General features: G+C 43.6%; 1 protein-coding gene across 1 annotated transcript in view; it reads left to right on the plus strand.

Annotated features, from left to right (window-relative positions):
* LOC144792921 (cytochrome P450 2J4-like) overlaps nucleotides 1-24,083 on the plus strand; it is a 97,466-nt gene that overhangs the window by 32,931 nt on the left and 40,452 nt on the right. The window contains exons 5-6 of the mRNA XM_078668122.1: nucleotides 7,049-7,225; nucleotides 22,966-23,107. Coding sequence (XP_078524248.1) covers nucleotides 7,049-7,225; nucleotides 22,966-23,107 — 319 coding nt within the window. The remainder of the gene's footprint in view (nucleotides 1-7,048; nucleotides 7,226-22,965; nucleotides 23,108-24,083) is intronic.

Below are 24,083 nucleotides of genomic sequence, written 5' to 3' on the forward strand. Positions count from 1 at the left end.
TTTACACAGAATAATATAGACATTTTGGCAGTCATTGGCTGTAGCAGCACAAGACAGGGGCATCTCCATTTTTTAGAAAAACATTTAGACAAGCCTGTATATGTGCTAGTAGTCGTCCCTCCCCCAGCCCCACCAACAGATGTGACCCTGCCAGTTCTGGGCGGGGGGGGGGACAATGCTATGAGGGTCTCCATTAAATAGCCAGGCAAAAGAGAGCCAATTCAGCCAATAAAAGCAGACATGGGATCCACAACATAGTAAACTATCCTTAAACCAATTGTCAACAACTAATGTTTGGAGTAAGTGTCCACTCCTACATAGAATTTCTGCACCTAAATTCGAATGACAATCACATACCATGCTAACAAGTGTATGCACTTAACATACTAGACATTGTAAATGTCAGCAGTAGTTCCAGCCATCATGCTAAACAAACACATGTACTATAAAGCTTGAAATGAAACATTGGGAATATTTAAACGATTGCACAGCAAAAAGAATGACTGGAAAAATTTGGTGAAAATCAAAATCATGATTTATTCTCACAATAGCTATCCGTCTCTCTATGAGTCCAAAATAAAAAGCAAAAGTACAAAGCCAAATGTGGACTGCTGTACAGCAGTACACTTGCCTCCAAAAACACTGGCAGGGGAACCTTCCCAAGAAGGGGCATCTTGTGGGCAGTCTAGGCACCTCAATGTTGTCACTTGGGAGGGGTGGGCTTGGATTTGGGAGGGGTAGATTTGATTTTGGGAAGGTGGCTCAGATTTTGGGAGGGGTGCCTCAATACAAATCCCATTCAACACAATCGCTAGCAAATTACAAGGAGAGTTAAAAGTAATTAGTTAACAACATATAAACATTGGTACACTCTCTAACACAATAACACCCTAACTCTCTCCTTCAATTAAATAACTAACCTAAATGTAAAATTAACAAAAAACATTTGATCTCACCTGACCACAGCTTCCTCATCCATCCAACCTTGACTGTGAAGATCTGTAGACTATAACAGAAAGATGCAACAAAGAACGTCAAACAAAATTGCAGATATAAAAGTAAAAAAGACAATTACTATGATGAAAGGATATGGGAAAGCCTAGAAGAATGTTTAAACAAAATATAATGTTACATTTGAAAATGTTAAATAAATGGTACAGAATTGTATTAAAGTAATAAATATATTATTAACATTAGTCTGTTTCTAAATATTTTTCAAAACGAAAACATAATAAAATATGTTACAATTTTAAATGTGTAAGGTTATTATTATTGATACTTTTATTAACATTCAATAAAATAAATGTGATTTGATTTAAATGTCGATACTATTATTGCAATGCTTATATTTACATTTTTCAAGATAGGTTTTACATTTTTTATGTTATATGTTTTCATTGATTTGTTGTTAAAAAAAAAATGATTTATGAATGTTATTTGCCACCAGCCGCGGCCCATGCAGGTAAAAGCTGTGGGGCGATAGGGCCGGGTGAGGCGGGAATTTCAGCGAACGATGACAAAGGAAAATTTATTATTCATTCAATTTTGCCTCGTCATCGTCTGTCGAAACCAGCCCCCCACCCGGCTCCACCGCTCTTACCTGCACAGGCTGTAGCTGTTTTTAACCACAGAAAATAGTACCCTTATCTTCTATTCGAATTATAACTATCTATTTAATTTTTGTTAAATAATTTTTATACTATAATGTAGAAAATATTTAAAATAAATATTGTATAATATTCAATCAACATCAACATATTAGTATTAGCATTCAGAACTGAGCTTTGATAAATTCCCACCCTAATCCCCTTTGCTCCTAGTATTCAAATCCTAAAATAAAAATTAGATAGATTTAAAAATATAATTTAATAATATATAATTTGCATTAAAAAAAATCTAGCAACTTAATTATAAGATTTGTGTTACGAAGATTTACAATTTTACATTTAACAATTTATTTTTCTTCATAACAATTTTTAAATATTTATAACTAATTTATAATAATTGATTACATTCCAATATTTTGAGAATCTTGAGAGGTGTTGGTCCCCAGGGCTGCAGGAAAGTCCATACGGGCCCCCGGTATTAATTTAATCTTTTGCCCCGGGTAGGTGATGGCCCGGGGCTCCGGGGGAGGCCGTATAGACCCCCCTGCATTCATTTTATTTTCAGCCCTAGGGAGGCCCGCCTGCATAGATGAGTTTAAGGGCCATGGGAGTTGGCGGCCCCCAGTGCTATTGGGGCCCCCACATTTATTTAATACAACTATAGCCCGAACCCCTGAATGGAATTGCACGAATTTTGGTAGGGAATTAACATTTTTGACCCCCCCCCTTTTTCTCTGCAACCACTGGATGGATTAGGCTAAAACTTTCCATGCGGAACAAGATTTACTAGGGCACTTTTTTTCAAAACTTTCAGGAAGATTCGTCAAATGGCGTAAAAGATTTAGGCAAGTCAAAAAACGTTTAGTGCAACAGTAGGGAAAGTGTTGGACTTTGGAGGGGTTGAATTTACCATTCCTACTCCGGTCAGTGCAACAGTAAGGAATGTATTGGACTCTGGAGGGCATACATTTAGTATTCCCACTCCAGGCTGAGCAACAATAGGGAAAGCGTTAGAGTTCGAAGCTGTTACATTTACTATTCCTACTCCAGTTAGTGCAATAGTAGGGAAAGTGTTGGATTTTGAAGGGTTTGAATCTACTATTCCTACTCCAGTCAGTGAAACAGTAGGAAAGGTTTGGAATTCGAAGGTATTACATTTACTATTCCTAGTTCAATAAGTGCAACAGTAGGGTAAGTATTGGACTTTGGCGGGGTTCGATGTCCTATTCCCACTCTAGTCTAAGCAATAGTAGGGAAAGTGGTAGACTTCGGGGGGTATTGAATAAACTATTCCCACTTCAGTGTAAACACAGCAACGAAAGTATTTGACATAAAAAGTATTACATACATTAATATAAATCATATTAAATTATCTAAAAAGGTTCAACACTTACAATGAAACATTTTTCAATTTGAGTATACCAAAAATATTTATTGATTATAAAGGTTAACAGTTAAAAAAAAATAGAAAATTACATATAGTAATATAATCTTTACTAACTACAAAACACTCTATATGTTATTACTATTGAATTTAACTTGATGAATACAAAACTAATTTTAAATAACAAATATCTTCACAGAAACAAATTCTCACAAACACTAACCATTAAATAAATTATAACTTTAAGAATAATAATACACATAAATATACTGTACATAACTAAATTTCAATTAATAAATTGCACAACTATATAAATTAATATAAAACATTAGGGGGTGGATTATGATGTCAGTGGGACCGACATCTGCCCCTGCGGTCCGCCTGAAGCATTACGATGCAGTAGGCAGAAGGACCGTCTGCGGTGGTTCCGACTTGCTCATGGAGCCTGCGGGTGCTTCGGAATGCACCATAATCCCCTAATGACAGCGGAGACACGCCCAGCTCCGCTGTTGGGGATTATGATGGCACTTTCCAACAGTCTTTTCATGTTGGCCTTTCCGACTAGTAAAGGCTGTTGGAAAGTGTCTTTGGTGGCCCCCATAAAAATGAATATTTTTTAAACATGTAAAAACTCATTATAAAATAAATAAAATGATAAAACAATGACACAATAATTGTGAAAATATTTATTATTCATTATTATTTTTCAAATAGAAAGGAATTCTTACAAACAATAGATTTAAATAAAAAACATTACATTTATTTCCTCTACTCAACACATTCCCATACAAAATTAACAACCCACAACTAACTTATAACTTAAATAAATCAGCATTAAGCTATTAAAAAAATAAACAATACATTAAATAACTAATTAACAGTTAAAAACTAATTGTTGATAATGTCTCATTTTAATTAACAATTAAAAAAATGACCTATACATTTTTAATTTGTATAACTTGATTTACTTCCTATGATACACCCCTACAAACCTGTTAACCCGCTACTAAAATATAACTTACTACAACTAATAATATTACTAAATTGACAATTAAGACTTGAATTTTAAATATAAAATATACCACTAAAATTGTGATTGCTTATTAATCGATGTAAAACATATTTCGCACCCTGCCCCCTTTAAAACCCTACAACCTGCTATGACAGTATGAATCACTAATAGCATTAACAAAAAAAACACTTAAAATTGCAAGCTACACTTATAAAAATCATTACCAATTAATCCAACAATGCTAACAACTAAAATTAATATACCTACAACTCATTAACATAATCACAAAACAATCTTTTTTACCACTATATCACTGAAAATGATATTAAAAACTAAAATTTCTTAAAAACATCACTTACCAAAAAATATATATATATATATATTTTTTTTGACAATGATATTGTATACCATGATATTTCTGCATCACAATGTTTTTTCTGATATTTGGAAGTTCCAATATTTTAAACTCCATATTCTGCCCAAACACCACTGAAGACCTCAGATTCGCAACATGCCAAGGAACATTCACACAGGTCTGTACAGTCGTATACCGGCCAATGGTGAATTAGTCAGATTTTTCCTTTTAGCGTTCTTCAGGACCACACCCAATGATGAAATTATCAATTCTGGAAAGGCGATCCTGCAAAAGGTGCCACCATCAACCCCTCCTGTGCTTCCTTCATGAGTTTGCTGAACTTTACTCATCAATCCATTAGGCAATTTGAGATTCTCTGAATGTTGACGACCTTCTTAGAGTATCCTAATTTCTGTTGAAAGCCACACGTTCAGTAAGTGCACAATTCATCTGCCCAGGTACTTTCTTTCAGCCATGGTTCCATTGCCACTTCTGAAGTGGAGTACTGGTCAAACACCATCCCCCATCCCCTCTGTCCTGGAAACTAGCTCCAGCTTCTTGATTGCCAAAGCAGTGGACCAGTGGGTGTTGTGTAATACATTTCAAATGTTCATTATTTGAATTGCATAGGGACTGGTAGCTTGCTCCTTTGGTAAACTTCAAGCATGCAACCACTGATCCGCTCTTGAATTGACCTTACCCTCCGCAATCAAGGTGAGATGGCCTTGAAAGAGCACATATAGGAGCAATTATCTGCTTGCCACATGTACTGCCAGGATGGCCAAGGATGCCATCCTTAGTTGTAGCCATAGCCCTTGGTTGAATTCAATGTAGGATTTTGATAGGTTCAACCTTTTCCTGTTTGTATACTCATCTTATCTGATGCAGACTTGACTCTCAAAACATGAAGGATTACTCTGTAGCTACTTAGGGCCTAATTTAGAATTTAGCAGATGGGTTACTCCATCACAAACCTGACGGATAGCCTGCCTGCTATATTACAAGGGCATTATATCAAATGGTACTGATAATATGGCAGACAGGATATCTGTCATGTTTGTGACAGAGTAAGCCATTTGCCAAACCCAAATCAGGCCTATAGTATACAATAATACAGTCAGTTATTATTGGATATACAACTTAATTTGTCTATGGACTGAATCCTTCAAATCAAAACACAGTCTTCTTGATGTCTATAATAGATGCGATGATATTTGTATCAACGTTGTGTCACTAAATCCTAACTCTTCTAAACAAAGTCCATTACTTCAAATATTTAGCATATATATTCTGCATTCTGCACAAGCTACATTTATTAAGAACATCATTCTTCACACTGTCCTTGTTAGCTTGGTGTTTCAATCATTAGGGTGTCTAATCATGTCATTTGCTCATGGTATGCTTTTTGGATAGCCCAATAATCGGTCACCAGTCTGTGTTACAGTAATTAGTTCTTCAAGAACTCCATAGTAACCTTTATCCACTTCCAAATTTACAATTTTGTGGTGGACTCCAAAGTACACATGGTTGCCATGTTTCTGCCAATTGATTTCTGGCCATCCCAGGACTCAATAGGGTAGTGTGTAAGTACTTGGATATGAATAAAATAATTTGAATATGCATTATTACATATGCAGCTATGGTGTCACTTAGTTCAACAATCCCAATGTGCTGTGTGAGACATAATCAACATCAGTATTTATCTCTATGCATTTGAAGCGGGGCTTTGAACAATGACAGGCATTCTTTACCTTCAGATAATGACCAAAATACACAAATATGGGATCAGCTTAACAGTGCTCCTCCCTCATGCTATGTGTCCAGCATGGTGCCGTGCTCGTACCCTTCGCCTCGCCAGTTCAGTGAAAGTACAGTGCCTGACACTGGCTAGTTTTCAAGTTATAATCTGAAGAAATCCTGTTCAGCTCTTTTCTCTTCTCACTCTTCACTACCACACAGCTAAATGGCTGTGCCTACACTGACCTACTGTTGACCTGCCTTTGCCCCAGGTCTGTGACCCATCCTGTCACTATTCTCTGCCTAGCTCCTTGAAACTTCTGTCTGTCTTCTACACCTGAAAGGTGAAGGAATGCTTGAGTGTCCCTTCGCCATGCTCCATCTAACTGTTTATCAACTCTAAGACCAACCTTATTGAGATGAGGGATGGTAGTCTGTACACCTCTGTCCTCTCTTCCTCTTCATGAGCAGCCACACCTTGCTTACCATCATTTCCTGTCACCTTGCAGCCAGACACTGTGGCAAAACTGCTCCTCATCACTTTGAATTGGAACAGACAGCACTATAGTGAGGTTCCCAATCCCCTCAGCTTTCTGATACCTTTGTTGGGCTGACTCTATTGATAATAGAAAGACATACATGGTGAAAGAAATGGGCATTATAACTCTAATAAAATCAGTAGTTCAGGGAATGCAGGCAAAGCTGCGATTTACACATCAATATTTCCAAAAGGAAAAAATATATTTCTACCACTTTAATCACAAATCAAAAATTCTTGCCACACCTAAATTCGGCTGCTTTCATGAGAAACTCATTTATGTATAACATTTAGTTAACTGTGTGAATTCAGTACATTGAATGTATTTCTCCTTCAAATATACCTGTAACCCAAAAGAATTGATGTTTGATAGTCTGCAATATTTGACAACCTTTGCCAATGTTTCCCCCTCTAGCTCTACAATGCTTTCCCTTGGGTGATGCATCATCTACCAGGACCTCATCAGGATTTTCTTAATTATTATACCTTCCTGAACAATTTTGTGAACAAGGAGATACAAATTCACAAAGAGAATTTAGTGCATGAGGAGCCTCAAGATTTTATTGATTATTACCTGATTCATATGTCCACGGTAAGAATCTACTGCTTTCATGCAGACAGGTTGCTTTTGATTATTGGGAAAGCTTTACAACTTCAAGACAATACTGTCATATTGGAGAAAATAATCAAATGAATGGAGCCATTTTAAACACTAAGAACTTCATTACAAGTTCTGGGCTAAAGTTGCAAACACTAGTTTGCACAGGGATTGGAATTATGAGTTGTGTGATAATTGAAAGACACTCAAAGTTTTCTTCAATAGATTCCAGGGGGTCAAACCTGCTGAAATGTATTGAGGAAAAAAGCCTGTAGAAAAAGCAATACATGAAGAATTTGGTGTATAAAATACTGATTCCATGTGTTATGTCTCAGTTGAAAATATGGAATAGTAGATGTTTGTCACATGTGGTAAATATCTAACCCCAGGGTAACAGTACTACCAAATATAGTAAATACCTTACTCCTTTCAGCCTGACTTCATACAAGGGCCTTTGTTTCATGTGCTATTACTGTAGGTATTTATCCTGACTAACCAACCAGGCCACTTGCCCAGAATAAAATTAAAGATGTTCAGTTCCATCTCCACATTCTGTAAGTTCATAAACTGCTCTGAATTCTGCTAGGCTCACACTAAGAACAGACTATGGGATTGAATTAATAGATAAGCAGGATTTATTGACCACTTCTAACTGCACTAATGTAAACCTTGATTAAATTAGTCTTTTCTTCCCTTTCTGTTCTTTCCCTCCTGCCATCTTCCAAACACCCATTAATGATTTCCTCTCTTTTAAAAGAAGCTTAATTTCATCTACCCCAACCCCAATATGTTTGCTCTGGTCTCACCCAACTTCTTTTTTTTGGGAGCTGTCAACCCTTCTATTCAACATAAGTTTATAACTGAATTTTATATAATCACCTTGCCCGAAATTCACAAATAGATCACTGACAGGGGTAAGCTCATTTAGATGTTCAGAGATATACACCATGAGGGTTGAATTCTCCATACCTGTAAGTCCCACACAAGGGCTGGGAATTCGGACCTTCCAACGTTTTCCTAGGTGTGGTTAGCATTGACAGATTGTAAACACCTACAAACAACACTGTATGTAGGCATTCACAAATACCTACATCTCCTTTTTGATCCTTGAAAAGGTCTGATTTTTCTACAACTCTGTGGTGGCATAGATCCATTTCTGGGGGGTGTTTATCCCCAGAGACAATATTTTACCCACAGAAAAAGTGTGCTTTGCATCATGATCCCATTCCTGCTATGGAGAACTCCTCACAAAGGGAATAGGATCCCGATGGGAATTTCACTTGACCATCCCTGGAAGCCACATGAAATTCTGCACCTCTTGCAGCCCTCCAGGTGGATTGCTTGGAATGTTTGTGAATCCCAGAACGTAGTGAATCGACCCTGAAACATGTGTGAACATTTGCAGGAATAGGTTTACTGCTGTCTTTGTGCCCTGGCTCCACTATTTGTATTTCCCAGCATTTATTTCTAGGATTGATAGAAACCCTTTCAGAAGACAGATCAAACTTTGGGGGATATGTACAAAAAAAGTGGTGGAGCGTGTCGTTAGCCTCCTGGGCTTAACGTCTCGCTCCGCCACTTCGGAAACGCAAGGCTGCACCATATTTACAAGAATGTGTTGCAGCCTTGCGTTTCCCCCTGCGATGGTGCTTAGTTCATCAACTTAGTGCCAACAGAGGCACCCTTGTACCAGAGCGCAAGAGTGTCTGCGTGCAGGGGAGGATTGGTTATGTGTAGGAAGGTGTCACTTCCTGCACATGAACCATCCCAAAATGCCATTTTGTAACTTTCATGTGTGCTGCTTCATGCAGCACACATGAAAGTTACTAAAGTGCATTATTTTTAAAGGTTGGTTTATGAACAGGAAGGGTCACCTTGCTGTACATAAACAAACCATGGAATTTTCCTTTTTCCATGTGTGTTGTCAAGGCATTAAACATGGAAAAAACAAAAACGAGGAGAAATAATGCATTTCTCCTCGTTTCGCCTACTTAAGACCAGGAGTTTCCTGCTCTTAATTTTGGAGCTGCCTCCTATGTATGCAACCCTTGTACATAGGGTGCAGCGTCAAATACAAGTGGTGTTGCTGTGGAACGCCCACCACTACACCCACTGCATGCCCCTTTCAGTGTAAAAGGGTGCTTTATGTACAAGGCAGCGTTAAGCAATGTTAAGTGGCAAGGCCCCTATCGCTGCGGGATTAATTATTGTATTAAAGAGATTTAGAATTCAAGGTAATAATCAGCGTTTCAGGTAAGTTTACCATGAGTATCAATAAGCAGCTGCAGGATGTAGTATAAAACCACACATTCAGCAGAGAGATAACCTTACAGGGGAACATTTGGAATCTATGGTTCAGCCAAAGACTCCATGGAAAATGTGCTAGGCACGAGGGTACCAGCCACCAGTAAGGGCAGGGTGACAGTTCAGGAAGAGTGTTCTCAGCTTAGGCATAGAGTCTAGTCACAGTTAAGATAAGAAAGGAGGCAAAATCTAGTAAACCAGGAGTGTCAGCATGCCCACTGTCATGAGCCAAAATCAGCAGAATTAACCCCTTGGCTGCGGGGGTAATTCCCCCACCGTGCTGGGAGGTGGGGGGGCGCGCACAGTGCGCCGGTGCTCATGACGAGCTGAGCTCGTCATGCTGCACAGTGGCGCTGTGCTCATGACGAGCTGATCTCGTCACAACCACGCCTGTTTCTTTAGAACGCTCAGCACAGCAGGGGAATTATCCCTGCGTGTGAGTGCCGGGCGGGTTATGACGAGCTCAGCTCGTCATGAGCACCGCGCAACCGTGGCTCATGACAAGCTGAGCTCGTCATGAGCATGGGAGGGGTTAAAGAAATCTCCACTCCAAGAAGGGGATCAGTCCGAACAAGGAAAAGGGGATAGGTGCAGCCATGACAAAGGAAAAGAAGCCCACTACCCCCGCTTAAGGGTGGCCTTTAATAATATTGGTCGACAAGTCCGGAGAAGACATCAATTGTCACCACACTGTAGTCCGAGGTACATGTGACCATCATCCACTCACAAAGTGCAAAAGTAGATACATTTGAATATTTCCCCAGTGGATGTCGTGGGCTCACAGGTTGGTTCACAAAGAATAATTCAAAACTGTTGATTCCATGTTTTTGGATCAGGAGTTTAGTTTCTCATGTTAAAGTCCACAGTGAACCATCAAAAAAGTATGCTTTAACCATCAGGAATTTCATGTGAAATTACAAGAAAGTGAGACAAAATTCTTTCTCATCGGAAAAGTCACTTAAAGCATATAAAAGCAATGCTTCTTAATGAATAAACAAGTATGCAACTAGACTCAGGTATAGTGAAATACAATTAAGCATTTGGGTCAAATAGTCAGGTATTGTAAGTTGTCAAAGATTGTTGCATAGAAATGCTTAGTTCTAAATAGGGCCTACTGCCACAAATTTCACATTCCCTACATGTAACACATTCTTGTAAAGCAATTAAGAATTTTCGTTTTAGGAAATCTAAGACTCTATCAGTAGAAAGCTTTCACACAGCAAGTTTCATTCATGTAGATCAAAGCATATAGCAATCGCAACTGCTTTTCAATATCTTTCGTGGTTTACAATAGGAGCAATACAAAATGGGTTGCATTCATCATAAATATCTGCACAATTGAGATTGAGACTCATGTATGCATGTATATATAACTTATCATTTTAGTTTATAGCTATTTGCATAACAGCAGAAAATACTTTTAATGAATTTTCATTTCAACATCATTTGAGCCGTTGGAAAAATAGATTATTAGGCATGTTCGACACACAATATATAAATTATTTCTACTACTACAACTCTAACCACTCTTTTTCAGTGCTTATACTATGTTTCTTAACCAATCATTGTCATTCTCTTAACGTGTGCAAGATGCACCTTTGTTTTCCAAGTTTTTAAGCTGCATCATAACAAAAGTACCTCCAAAAAATTTCGAGATCTTGTTAGGTTATGGGCCTCTTATTGTTTTCTCTTGTGGGTGATATTATAGTCAGATGACTTGTCCTGATGTGACCCTATAAAAAAAACCTTTAGGTTTGAAATGTTGACATAGAGATCTCTTGGTCCACAGTTCAGATTATATAGAGGGAAAAACTGTGAATTGTAACAGGATTTAAAAAGAAATGACGAGGGATTGTATAAAAAGAGTTATTGTTGTATCTGTGTATAGTCACTTCTTGCACCTTGTTCACATACTGCTTCGTCTGCACTATTGCCTCTAAGATACATTTTGTTGTTATGCACCCATGTGAGGGTATATAATGAGAATGTGAATACACACAACTTTCTATAAAGAAGGCCCATCTTCAGTATTAATTACGTTCAGGAAATGATTCGATTGATTCCTGGGGCCTCATTTATGAGGCCTTGCGTCACTTTTGCGCTGCTGATGCGTCACTTTTTGTGACGCATCGGCGGCGTAAAACATGCGCCTTTTTGCGCCATATTTAAAAAGTGACGCATCTAGGTAGATGCGCCACTTTTTAAACCCCTGCGCCACATTATACCTGCGTCAGGTATAATGTATGCAGAGGGGGCGTTCCCCCGCAAAAAGCCTCGTAATAGTGACGAAGTGAAATCTATGAGATTTCACTGCGTCACTTTTAGGATGCTGTTACGTCAAAATCTTGCGCCTGCCTCACAGCAGGCGTAAGACTGACGCAAGCCTTTTCACATGGGGCTTTCCCCATGTGAAAGGAAGCATTGCTGGAGTTGCGTCACTTTTGTGACACACTCCAGCAATGCATTACTTTTGCGTCTACAGATGCGTCAGAAATACTGACGCATCTGTAACTCCTTGCGACATGATGCGTCATATTATAAATATGACGCATCAATCATGTCGCAGGGAGAGCGCAGTGAAAAGTGACGCATCGCTGTTTTCACGCAGCGATGCGTCACTTTTCATAAATGAGGCCCCTGGACTTTTTCAAACACTTGCGCAATTCCGAAAGCTTTTAATAGAACTCGCACAGATCGTTTAAAACTGTTAGATAACATTTTATGTGTATTATAATGTTATTCAGATTTTAAAATGTTGGTAACCATGATACAGAAAAGTAGTATTCAACGGAAGATTACGTTTTATATATATATATATATATATATATATATATATATATATATATATATATATATATATTATTTTTTTAAATGTACATTGTAACGATTTTAAGTAATCATATACAATAAACTATTTGACTTGATACTTCCCAGATACTTCGATTCTCAGAGGTAATAACATGTGCAGGTACTGCCAGCACCTCCAAGACCAAACTGGCAGCTTCTCCTCTCATTCTAAAGCCACTGCAAATGCTCAGCAGCACCCCCAGATCCTGCCAGCTGAACCAACAATACCTTACCAACAGCAAAGATACGCCAGACAACCGCAGAATAGTAGGTCCACCCAGAGTGAGAAGGGTGCTTCCAACTCTGGAGTAATAGTACAGCCTAGATGAACACAATGCCTTCGAAGTGCACTACTCTCCCAATTCGCACAAAAAGCTGTCCGCTGATTTTCTGATAGTTTTGCCATGTGCAAATGCCACACACATACACACACAATTTAGCATCTGTTGGAAGCCTTTCAAACCACCTCAGAGACTACCCAAAAATAAACAATATCAGCACCTACTTTGGTTGAAGTAGGAGAATTAAAAGATGATTTCAAGTGGAGGCAATCCAATAGGGACAAAGCATATTGAGGTAAATGTGTTTATTCTCAATTCTTTTTGTTAAAAAAGTCAGGGGTAATGTTTGATTTTGCACCATGGGGATATAAACTAGTATTTAAGAAACCAAGGGCCTGATTTTGAGTTTTTGCAGTCATGCTACTCCGTCACATATGTGTCCAATATCCCGTTCACCATATTACAAGTTCATTATATAGTATGGCACTTGTAATACATCAGATGAGGAGAAACCTGTCCACCAAGCCAAACTCAAAATTAGGCTCAATGTTTTAAAATGGTCATAATCCAAGATATACTTTATTTTTTTATTTGGGGGAGGGGGCAGAGGTTCATGTCATTAGAGACATGCCAAGAAATATATTTTCCTAACCTTGTTCACAAGAAGTATCTGGATATTATGGTGCACAATTAGCACTACTAATTTAGAGTGCTCCCCTTTGACCTCAAGACAGAACCACACATTTTGACTTAATTAATGACTGTGATTGAGTCTCACATTCACTAAGAGGGAATATTCATATTTACCCTTACCTTGGAGACTGGCTCATCAAAACCAGTTCAGGTTGTTATTGCACAGCCTACCACTACCTCACTGGTGCTTTTATATGAGGGTCGCATTCTGAACAAAGCCAATTAATCCCTAAAGAATCATCAGACTCAGTTTGTCACCCAAAACCCTATGATCTCAGAAAACCTGTACAGTAGGAAAACAACAAATACCACTCGGGCGAAAGTCATTTTCCTTCTCTCTAGTTTCAGACTGGCATGCTTGTTGCCAGGAGTCAGAGAGTCACTTGGGTGAAAAGGGTGGGCAGTGGCTGTTGCTGTGGGCATTCCACCGCAACACCCATTGATTTTGATGCTGCCCCTTGCTTGGAAGGGCAGTGTAAATATGAGGCAGCACCAAAATAAGGACCAGGGAAAACCTGGTCTTAACTTGGCAAATTGAGGATAAATGTTTTATTTCCCCTCATTTTTTATTTTTTCATGTGTGCTGCCCTTCCTGCACATAAACAATCCTTTAAAAAATGATATTTTGTAGCTTCCATGTGTGCTGCATTAGGCAGCACACAAATAAGTGACAAAATGGCATTTCAGGATTGTTTATGTGCGGGAAGGGGCAACTTCCTACACATGAACAATCCTCCCCTGCATGCAGACACCCTTGCACTATGGTGCAAGGGTGCCTGTGTTGGCGCTACAGTGTTAGGGAGAGGAGTTGGCGTAGCGGCTAGGGCGGTCAACCTTGAATCTGGGGAACCAGGTTCGAGTCTCAACAATGACCTTGAACATCCTGTGATTCTGGGCAAATCACTTAATCCCCACCGTGCCTAACAAAAATGAATGTGTCCTCGGGGCGGGGCTTGCTAGCGTCGATGGCGGACGCTTGAGAGCAGAGCTCCGCCAATTCACCCAAAAATATCCTGAAATAATCCTGATATAACGGCAACTACTGGCGGCTGAGGGCGGCACACAGCTCCTGGGCACCACTTGCACCCTCGACGCCCGCAACGAGAGACGCCCGACACCGCTGAGGAGAGAAACAGCACTCCGACGCGGCAGGAGTGCGGGCCCTGAAGCCGTGGCCTTGCGTGGTGCTGCCCCCGGGGTGCGTCACGCGACGTGCGGCGGGCGCTGGGCCGCGCGGCCGGTGTCTGCGGAGGCGGGGAACTTGGACTCCGTGTCGGTGAGCGGGACTGCGGACGGAGGCAGCGGTGAGTGCCGGACCCTGCCGTGAGCCCCGGGCGGAGGGAGGAGACGCCTGCAACGAGCTCTGTGGCCCCAGGTTACTTCGGAGAGCGGGCGGCCCGCGCGACTCCTGTGCTTGCACAGGTGCACTACGGAACATGCAATTAGGAGTGGGAGTCATACCCCGGTAGTCCAGGTGTTGTGGCGACTCCCTACGGTGCAGCGCATTGGAACTCGCAGAGCTGGACTGCGATCTGCCGGGGCCTTCCCTTCTCCTGCCTGAGAGCTTGTTCCCGCCCGGTGCGGCCTATCCCCCCCCAGGACAGCGGACCTGCTTGGCGCCATTACCGTTAGGAGCCCACACGGGTGGTGAGTGCGGTGGGACCTGGGGGGGCACATCGTAGTGGCAGCAGTTGATCGGAAATACATCAGGGCCAGTAGTGCCTCACTGCAGCAGACCGTGAAGACTCATCCAAGCCCCCTCATTCACCAATAACAAGGAGGCACCCAGCTGGAGGCTGCACTATACTGGGCCATAAGTGACTCTTTGCGATAGGTTTGTTGATCGCCGCTTGATCCTGCCCTGCGGCTCCCTCCCCATAGCGGCCTGGTCGCACCTGCCTCGCCTGCTAGACGTTGGCGGCCGCTCAGCGGAGAGGCGTCCTGGGAACCCTGAGTGTCTTGGAAGCTGCAGCGACACGACGACTGTCGAGACGTCCCCTCCCCCGGAGCTGATATACGCGGAGTGGACTTGCGGAGAAGCGGCGCAGCACGATGGGGAAAGGTGATAAAACACAGTCCAAACTGCCATTCGAGCAGCGGCGCAATAAGGATACGGACACCAGAGAGCCAGAAACTGGTCAGCCTCCCACAACGCAAGACAACTCGTTTTACGCCGACATTAAGGAGCTGCTAGTTAGCATGGAAAAAGGCCTACAAGACAGCATGGCATCAATAGGGACGAAGTTTGATGCTCTTACATACCGTATGGACAGGATGTCTGAAAGGGTCGACAAACATGCGGAACGCCTCAACATGTCTGAACGACGGATCACCGAAGTGGAGGAGGGTCAAATGGAGCTCGATAAAGATCGCAAACACATGGCTAAGATTTTACAGGTGATTCAGGACAAATCGGAGGATTTGGAAGCCCGCTCCAGGAGATCCAACATACGAATCACGGGAGTTCCGGAAACGACCCACACGGGTAAAATGGAGCTTTTTGTCGAGAAGCTTCTGGCTACTTTGCTGGGTGAGGAAGTTTTTTCACCTATGTTTATAGTGGAGAGGGCGCACCGCACGCTGGGCCGAGACCGCGCCCGGGAGCCTCCCCAAGACCCATAATAGCCAAACTCCTAAACTACAGAGACTTGGCGTTGCGAGTGGCCAGGGAGAAGGGTCAACTGCATTTCGAGGGCTCCAACATCTCCATATATCCAGACTTCACTGCTAAGGTGCAAGAAGAGCGGCGTCACTTCGCTCCGTACAAACAACAACTCAGGGACCTTGGCCTGGACTATGCCATGCTGTATCCAGCAAAGCTGAGGATAAATCGACAAGGTCATTCCCATTTTTTTACTGACCCGAAAGACTTACAAAAGGCACTCAAGACTTGGTCCAAAGAACAACGGAACAGCCCTAGGGGGTCACTCGGATGAACAGGACCTTACCAGTGGTTTGGAAGAGCAGGGATGATGGCGTTGTGCCCCCTGGACCACTTGGGGCGACTAGGACCTGCACCAAACCGCTGGCACGAAATCGGAGAAGAGCGTTGAACATTGGTCTCCCTGATCTTGCAAAAAGCGCCGAAAGCAGACCCTGAGTGTCTTTTACGCGAGGCCTGAGACTTCGGGACATGGTGAGACTGTTCCATGATAAAGTTATAATGTTTTTTGACTCTGTTTCCTTTGCCACTGCCGACCTGTGGGCTTCGGGCAGACGCCCTTGATTTGGACTGGCAGTTCTGGGGGTGGCCGGTCATTGTGGGGTATACGATTATGCCCTGGTAGAGTAAGCCCGCCCACATATACAGACAATCGGATATGGTCAGCCGTTAATTGATATGTAATGGGTGAAGAGTCGGGGTGCCGGATAGCAGAAACTGTTTTATTTCAAATGTTACCTGTTCCAAATCTGGCAACCTCTGCCCCAGTGCTGTTAGCACCATGGGTTCCTGTTGGGATCTATGCCGGTCAATTGGGGAACCTGGGGGGAGGAGTAAATTCAAGCTGGGCCAAGTTGGGGAAGGTCTGCTGTGGGAGGGGGGGTCTCGTTTGACAGGGGGGGTATTAGGCCAGTTCTAGACAGCGCCAGTCTGGACACTTTAGCTTATGCGCTACTTAGTACTCACAGCACAGCACAAGATGTAACACTTCCAGAGCGCAAAGACGAAACGCAACTTGAAGATACTGACGATACACACCCAACATGCGAACCTATGACGCATCTGACACAATGGCGAATGACATGACTAACGCACGCACTGACACAATAAGGGCGCTCACTTGGATTGTGCGCGGCCTCAATGATCACAGAAAAGTGCGTAAGGTACTTAGCTACTTGCAGCGACACAATATAGACGTGGCCCTGATACAGGAGACACACCTCCCTATGGACAGCAGAATATTACATCTCAGGGGACTGGAGGGTAGTATAGCGACCTTAGGCTTCACTACACACGCCAGGGGGGTAATGACATGGGTGAATCCCAGATCCCGGCTCATGCAACAGACACTAGAATCTGACCCAGAGGGCTGATACGTAATATCTAGGTGCACGGGTCGGGGAACGTCACTTGTAGCTGTCAATACATACGGTCCTAACTTCGACTCTCCCGATTTTTACAAGACACTAGCAAACAAACTCCGACGATACCACCCTGACGACCTCTGGTGGGGGGGAGACATGAACCTGACTCTGGACCCTACACTGGACAGGTCTGCTGGCCCTTACCGCAAACCGGCTGCAGCTGCAGTGGAAATGCAGGGGGTTATGACGCGTTTTGGACTTTGCGATGTCTGGCGCTCCTTGAACCCGACGCAGGGGGGGTATACCCATTACTCAGCCTACCACAGCATCCACACAAGAATTGACTACTGGCTGATCCCCGAGGTTAGAGTTGGCATGATCAAGAGTTGCGAAGTCCTTCCCAGAACCCTTTCAGATCACTCTCCAGTAGTTCTGGAGTTGGTTAACCAGCATGCGTCCATCCCACCTTTTACGTGGAGGTTCCCACCGTATTCATTGTTGGACCCGATTTTCAGGGGCGAGATGGCCGAAGCCATTGACATGTTCTTCGAGACCAATGTTGGCTCGGTTGACAGCTTCCAGACTGTCTGGGAGGCATTTAAAGTTTATATTCGGGGGGTTGCGATCTCCAAACACTCGGGAGTCCTTAAGGCGATCCGCACACGACTAGCAACCCTAGAGAGACAGCTGGGTGACTTGGAAGAACGGCAGAGAAACAGTGGAGACTGTGACTTGAGCACCGAAATTAAACAGTTGCTTGAAGAGTATCACGAAGAAGCAGACAGGGAAGTGAAACACTTGGGAAAATACGCTACCGCTAGGACGTACGGTGAACGAGACAGACCAGGCACGCTTTTAGCCAGGCTAATTGGAGGAGGGAGGAAACGCCAGGTCATAACTGCGGTTCAATCCCCTACGGGGGACTCCCTGACTGATCCTACAGACATAGCTCACGCTTTTAAAGCCTACTACACTACTCTATACACAGCTCAGGGAGGGGACCTGGAGGAGGAAATAGAAGATTACCTGGGACACATAGACCTCCCCTGTTTGCCTGACTCAGCTAGGGAGTTCCTAATGCAATCGATTGACAAAGATGAAATCACAGACGCCCTAAGGCGCATGAGATCTGGCAGTGCGCCTGGCTCGGATGGTCTCACGGCAGGCTTTTATAAAGCCTTCACAGAGCAATTAATCCCACACTTGTCGACTCTGTTTGACGAAATTTGTGCAGAGGGCAAGATGCCTGACTCGATGGGAGAGGCGCAAATAGTCACTATTCTGCAACCCGGGAAGCCGAGTGATGTATGTAGCTCGTATCGTCCTCTGTCCCTCCTCAATGTTGACGCAAAACTTTACGCTAAGGTCCTGGCGACTAGACTAGCCTTACTAGCCCCTCAGCTATTTGCCCCGGAGCAAGCAGGTTTTATTCCCAGCAGGAACCTTACATACAATATCCGCACTGTCTTAGGCACTATTCAACATACACAACAGGTCTGTGCTGGCGGTATTCCTCGACATGGAGAAGGCCTTTGACTCTGTAGAGTGGCCTTTCATGAGACGGGCACTGCAGCGCCTGGGCCTTGGTCAACCATTTTTACAAATGATAGGAGCGTTGTACCATGGACCGCGAGCTCGGCTACGGATTAATGACCTAGTGACAGACCCATTCCCTATCACCAGAGGCACGAGACAGGGGTGCCCACTCTCTCCCCTGCTATACGCGCTGGTGGCAGAACCATTGGCTTGTGCCCTCCGGGAATACCACACCAATGAAAGTATCTGCTTCTCCAACTATAAGATAATAGTCTCGATGTATGCAGATGACACCCTGCTCTATGTTAGAGACCCAGAAAACAACTTATCGTCTGTTCTACGAGAGGTAGTGCGCTTTGGTGCGCTCTCGGGTCTCAGAATCAACTGGTCGAAGTCGTTAACCTTCCCATTGACTCCAGTGACACGGCCGACGACAATGGAATTCCCGCTCACCTGGACCACTGACGCGGTCAGATATCTCGGGATTCACCTCCACACGGACTCTGAGACCCTATTTCGAGCGAATTATGGCACGGCCTTTAGTAGGCTGGAGGATGACGTGACAGCATGGTGTAAACTTCCCCTCTCCCTCATCGGGCGAATAGCTATCATGAAAATGGTAGTGCTCCCCAGATTTCTTTTCTTATTCGCAGCCATACCGATGGTGCTCCCTAAAACGTTCTTTCAGAGGCTGCAGCAGGAGCTCACGAGACTGGCTTGGGCGGGCAGACAACCACGTGCGAAGTGGTCGCTCCTTACATTTCCGTACAGTATGGGGGGTCTCGGAGTTCCGGATCTGGAATTATACTACAGAGTAGCTCAGGCGGCACACCTTCACACCTGGGTACACGGGTACAAAGACATACCTCACCTGAAGATGGAGGCCTTATTTGCTCTCCCGCTATCCCTCCCACTCATGCTCTTTGAACCTGTAGATCGGCGCACGGGAATACTTGATTCACTGACAGCTACGACGCATGCGTGGAATAACCTCCTGCAGAGGCAGAGTAGTGCGCTGCTATACACACCCAGCATGCCTATTGATTGGGTACTCTGGCTGCCCCCTCTGCGTGAGAAGGGGGTGCTTGACGCGATGCGGCAACTAGGGATTGAGACTGCAGGGGACTTATTCAGTGACGGGGTGGTGAAAACTTGGGATCAGGCACGGGTTACCCGGGAGGAACCCTCCCCACTGATGAGATTTCACTTCTTCAGAGTGAGGCATGCTTGCACGGAACTTCTAGGGGGGGACATGGCGGAACCACCGGAGATTAAGGAACTCACGTACATCACAAAGGTCACTACCCCCCAAAAATGACTCACTCGTCTGTACGCCTTAGCAATCTCGCACAGGGAAACCACGTATACTAAAGCGAGACTGGCCTGGCAAGTAGACTTACAAATGATGCTGAGTAACGACATTTGGAAATACTGCTGCACTAACACACGGAGCATATCTCTGAATGGGCGACACAGGCTTGTCCACTTTAAATTTCTTAACAGGGTATACTGCACACCGTCCAGACTCCGCAGGTATGGTCTCAGACCCACGGCAGAGTGTGACAGATGCCATTTCCCGGACGCAGACTTTCTCCACTTAGCGTGGGATTGCTCAAATGTTAATGATTTCTGGGTAAAAATCTTTGCAGAACTCAGCTCCATTACCAAGGTGGATGTCCCTCCGGACCCTGCGATGGCCTTGATAGGGTACACCAAAAACTTACCAAAAGCAATCCGCAGGTTAGCGGACATGGGACTTTTACTAGCGCGCAGGGTTGTCGCATGCTGCTGGATGAGGGGCCCAAATCCAACTGTTAAGCGATGGACTCACGATATGCTTTATGCATGTACACAATCTGAGTTATATAGCGAACTGCTGCCCCCTACCAGTAGGCCAAGGAGCTTTTGGGGGCTGTACCATACATACCTAACAGCCTGCGCAGCCTCAGACCAGGAGGAGGGGACGCAGGAATCCCTAGGGGAGGCTAGATAGCGCAAGCGTTGCAGCAACAGCTGGATCATGGGTCTGTTTATGGAATTTGGGAGATGGGAAATAAGAATGGGCGTAAAATCCGTTCCGCTCGCGGATTTTGCGGATTTTCGGCAAATTCGCAATCCGCGAACTCTCGCGAACTTGCCGAAAATTCGTAAAATCCGTGCGAAGCGGATTTTTTGCTTGGTCGCACTTGCCAACTAGAATACTATACAATTTCGCGGGAGTAAACACTTGCGAACACGTAGATGCGGCGGGCAGCGACAATCTCGCAATTGGGAGATTGCAAAATTTGCAATTTCGCACAAGAAATCCACCAGCAGGCAGCATAAACCTTGAAAATTATGATTTTTATCAGAATAACTCCTCAGGTTGACATTTGCCTGCACTTTTTCTTTGCAAGGAGTCCATTTTGGGGGGGGGGGAGGAAGTGCCCCACAGTCTCCAACTTCCTGTTCCTGTCCAGCAGGCTCCTCCCAGTGCTTTCTTCATGTGCTGGTCACTTTGATTTGGATCTTGACCTGGAAGGATTACTTTTTGTGGATGCTGCTGGATATTTGGATTTTTGCAAAACTGAAAGCACTCAGCAGGTGCAAAAGTTCAATCTTATCATTAGTAACCATTCCCTGTAGTGCTTCCTGAGGGGCCCCTTCAGAGTTCAGTTGCCTACTTGCAACAATTCTATGACCCTGCTCTGACCCTCACAGAAGGCTCAGAGAATAGCTACAAGTATACAACAAAGGTCCAGTTAACAAAATTACACTGCAACAGAAAGTAATTACAGATAAGGAAGCAGGTGCCAGCCTGGAAGTTCAAATTCAGTGACACATTAATCAGCCCCTAATTCATTCATGTCAGTTGAGGCAGGGCAGGTGTGCTTTTCCCCCCATAATCTACAGTGATGAACTAGAGGGTGGCATGGGTGAGCCAGAGGGTGGCATGGGTGAGCCAGAGGGTGGCAGTGGTGAAACAGAGGGTGGCAGTGGTGAAACAGAGGGTGCTGTGATGAACCAGACGTAGAAACAACATGGTCTCGACCGTTGCTACCCGACAAGTAAGTTCGCATTTGCGAACTGGTAAAAAACCCTTGCGAAATGGCAGAAACACTTGCGAACACAAAAAAAAAGGAATCCGCAAAATTCGCGAGAGTTCGCGGACTTTGCGGATTGCGAATCCGTAAATACGCAATTTCGCGGATTGCCAATTCGCAAAATCCGCCCATGCTTAATGGGAAATCAGGTTACTGTCGCTCTACAATCTGAGCTGTGTGTGTATCAATGCTACAGTGCCCTTAAATCGTCGCCTGCCCTAATCACGGGGTTGTTGGCTGAATGGCTGTGTACCTTCAGGTGAAAACTGTGGAAGAGTGTTCTATGTGGCGCTGCACTTCTGGCCTACAGGGGGGAGGTGGGAGGGGGTGAGAGGGTTTGAAAAATCGCTGTACTGGTTGTAACTTGGATCACAAAACTTCTACAAATAAAATAAAAATAAATAAATAAATAAATGAATGTGTCCTCATGTAACGCAACTGGTGTTATGTAAAGCGTTCTGATACCCGATACCTTCGGGTCAAGTTTGCGCTATATAAAAAAAAACTCCATTAAATATGGTGCAGCCTTGCGTTTCTGAAGTGGCATAGTGAGGCGTTAAGCCATGATGGCTAACGCCTCACTCTGCCACTTCCTCGTACATATACCCCTATGTGTCTATGAACACTGCTGTGACCACAGACGGTTTCTAGCCTGGCAAAATGATGTGGATGTAGGAAAGATATCAATGCTGGACTTCTGTAGTTACAGGTATGTAGCATTTTATTGACCACACCTCCTCTAAATGTGAGATGCAACATGTTCCTTCAGCTCTGACGGCTTTGGTTTCCAACTGTATCCATTAATAAAACAGCACAAGCCTAATGCTGATTATCCACACCCAGACTGCATCCGTGCATTCATCCATGAGCAATCAAATGTGGGAGATCTCACAAAACATTATCTTCCGTTTAAGTGAAACGTCTAGTTAAGTGTGTTCATCCCATGCCAATTTATCCCATCCAGGTCTCTGATGATGCCAACTCTACGTATGATGAGGCCAACATGAACCATGCTGTGATTGAAATTTTCATAGGTGCAACCGTGCCAGTTTCCTCCACATTGCGCACTGCACTCTTGCACATGGCGGTCCAGCCAGCTATCCAAGGTGAGTCTCAAAGCTATTGATTATAAGGCCACATAAACACTTTTAAGATACAAAGGGCGGACGAGTCAGGCAGTGGGCTTGTACTGGGCACTAATTACATCCACTGAAAGTGAGAACTGGGTATGTTTTTCCTGTCCTGCAAAGTCAGAAATATAAGTCTATATTCAGCACAGTCCTCTATTGGGTTTGATACTAAAATATCGTTGACAGAATATCTTCTGACATAAATAATGTGTCCTAAATATCCTCTGTGAAAATATCATCCCACTGCAGATAATAACAAAACATCTACACCCAATGGGATTGTATTTTTGGAAATGATATTAAGGGCACAATATTTATGTTAAGGGACGCCTACTTTCATATTCCCATACATCCAGCACATCGCAATGCCTCAGATTTGTGATCGCAGGCAAACATTACCAATTCAAAGTCCTCCCATTCGAGGTGACTACTGCGTGTGAGTATTCACCAAATGCTTAGCAGTGGTAGCAGTACATTTACGCAGACGAAACATCCATGGCTTCCCAATCTCGACGACAGGCTTATCAAAGCCAGCACTCAACCTCTGTGCCAGCAACACACTCAAAATACAATAGACCTGCTCCATCCACCAGGCTTTACCATCAATGTCAAGAAATCTCACCTTTTACTGTTACAGGTTCAACCGTGTCTGGGGGCTATCCTAAACACACAACTGGCATTAGCCGATTCCAATACACCAAGAATCAAAAATTTCAAAATGCTACTACCACTTTTCCAAGCCAGTCAACAGTTCACAGTCAGAACTGTCATGCGCCTGCTGGGTATGAATGCCTCATACATTGCCATAGTGCCACATGCACAACTGCACATGCATGTGCTACAGAAATGTCTAAAAACAACAGTGGTTTCAGTTACAGGGTCAATTACAGGATCTAGTGTTGATAGACAACCGCACTCAACACACCCTGTAGTGGTGGAAAACAAACAACCT

The sequence above is a fragment of the Lissotriton helveticus genome, chromosome 11 (assembly GCF_964261635.1).
Source record: "Lissotriton helveticus chromosome 11, aLisHel1.1, whole genome shotgun sequence".
Taxonomy (NCBI): domain Eukaryota; kingdom Metazoa; phylum Chordata; class Amphibia; order Caudata; family Salamandridae; genus Lissotriton; species Lissotriton helveticus.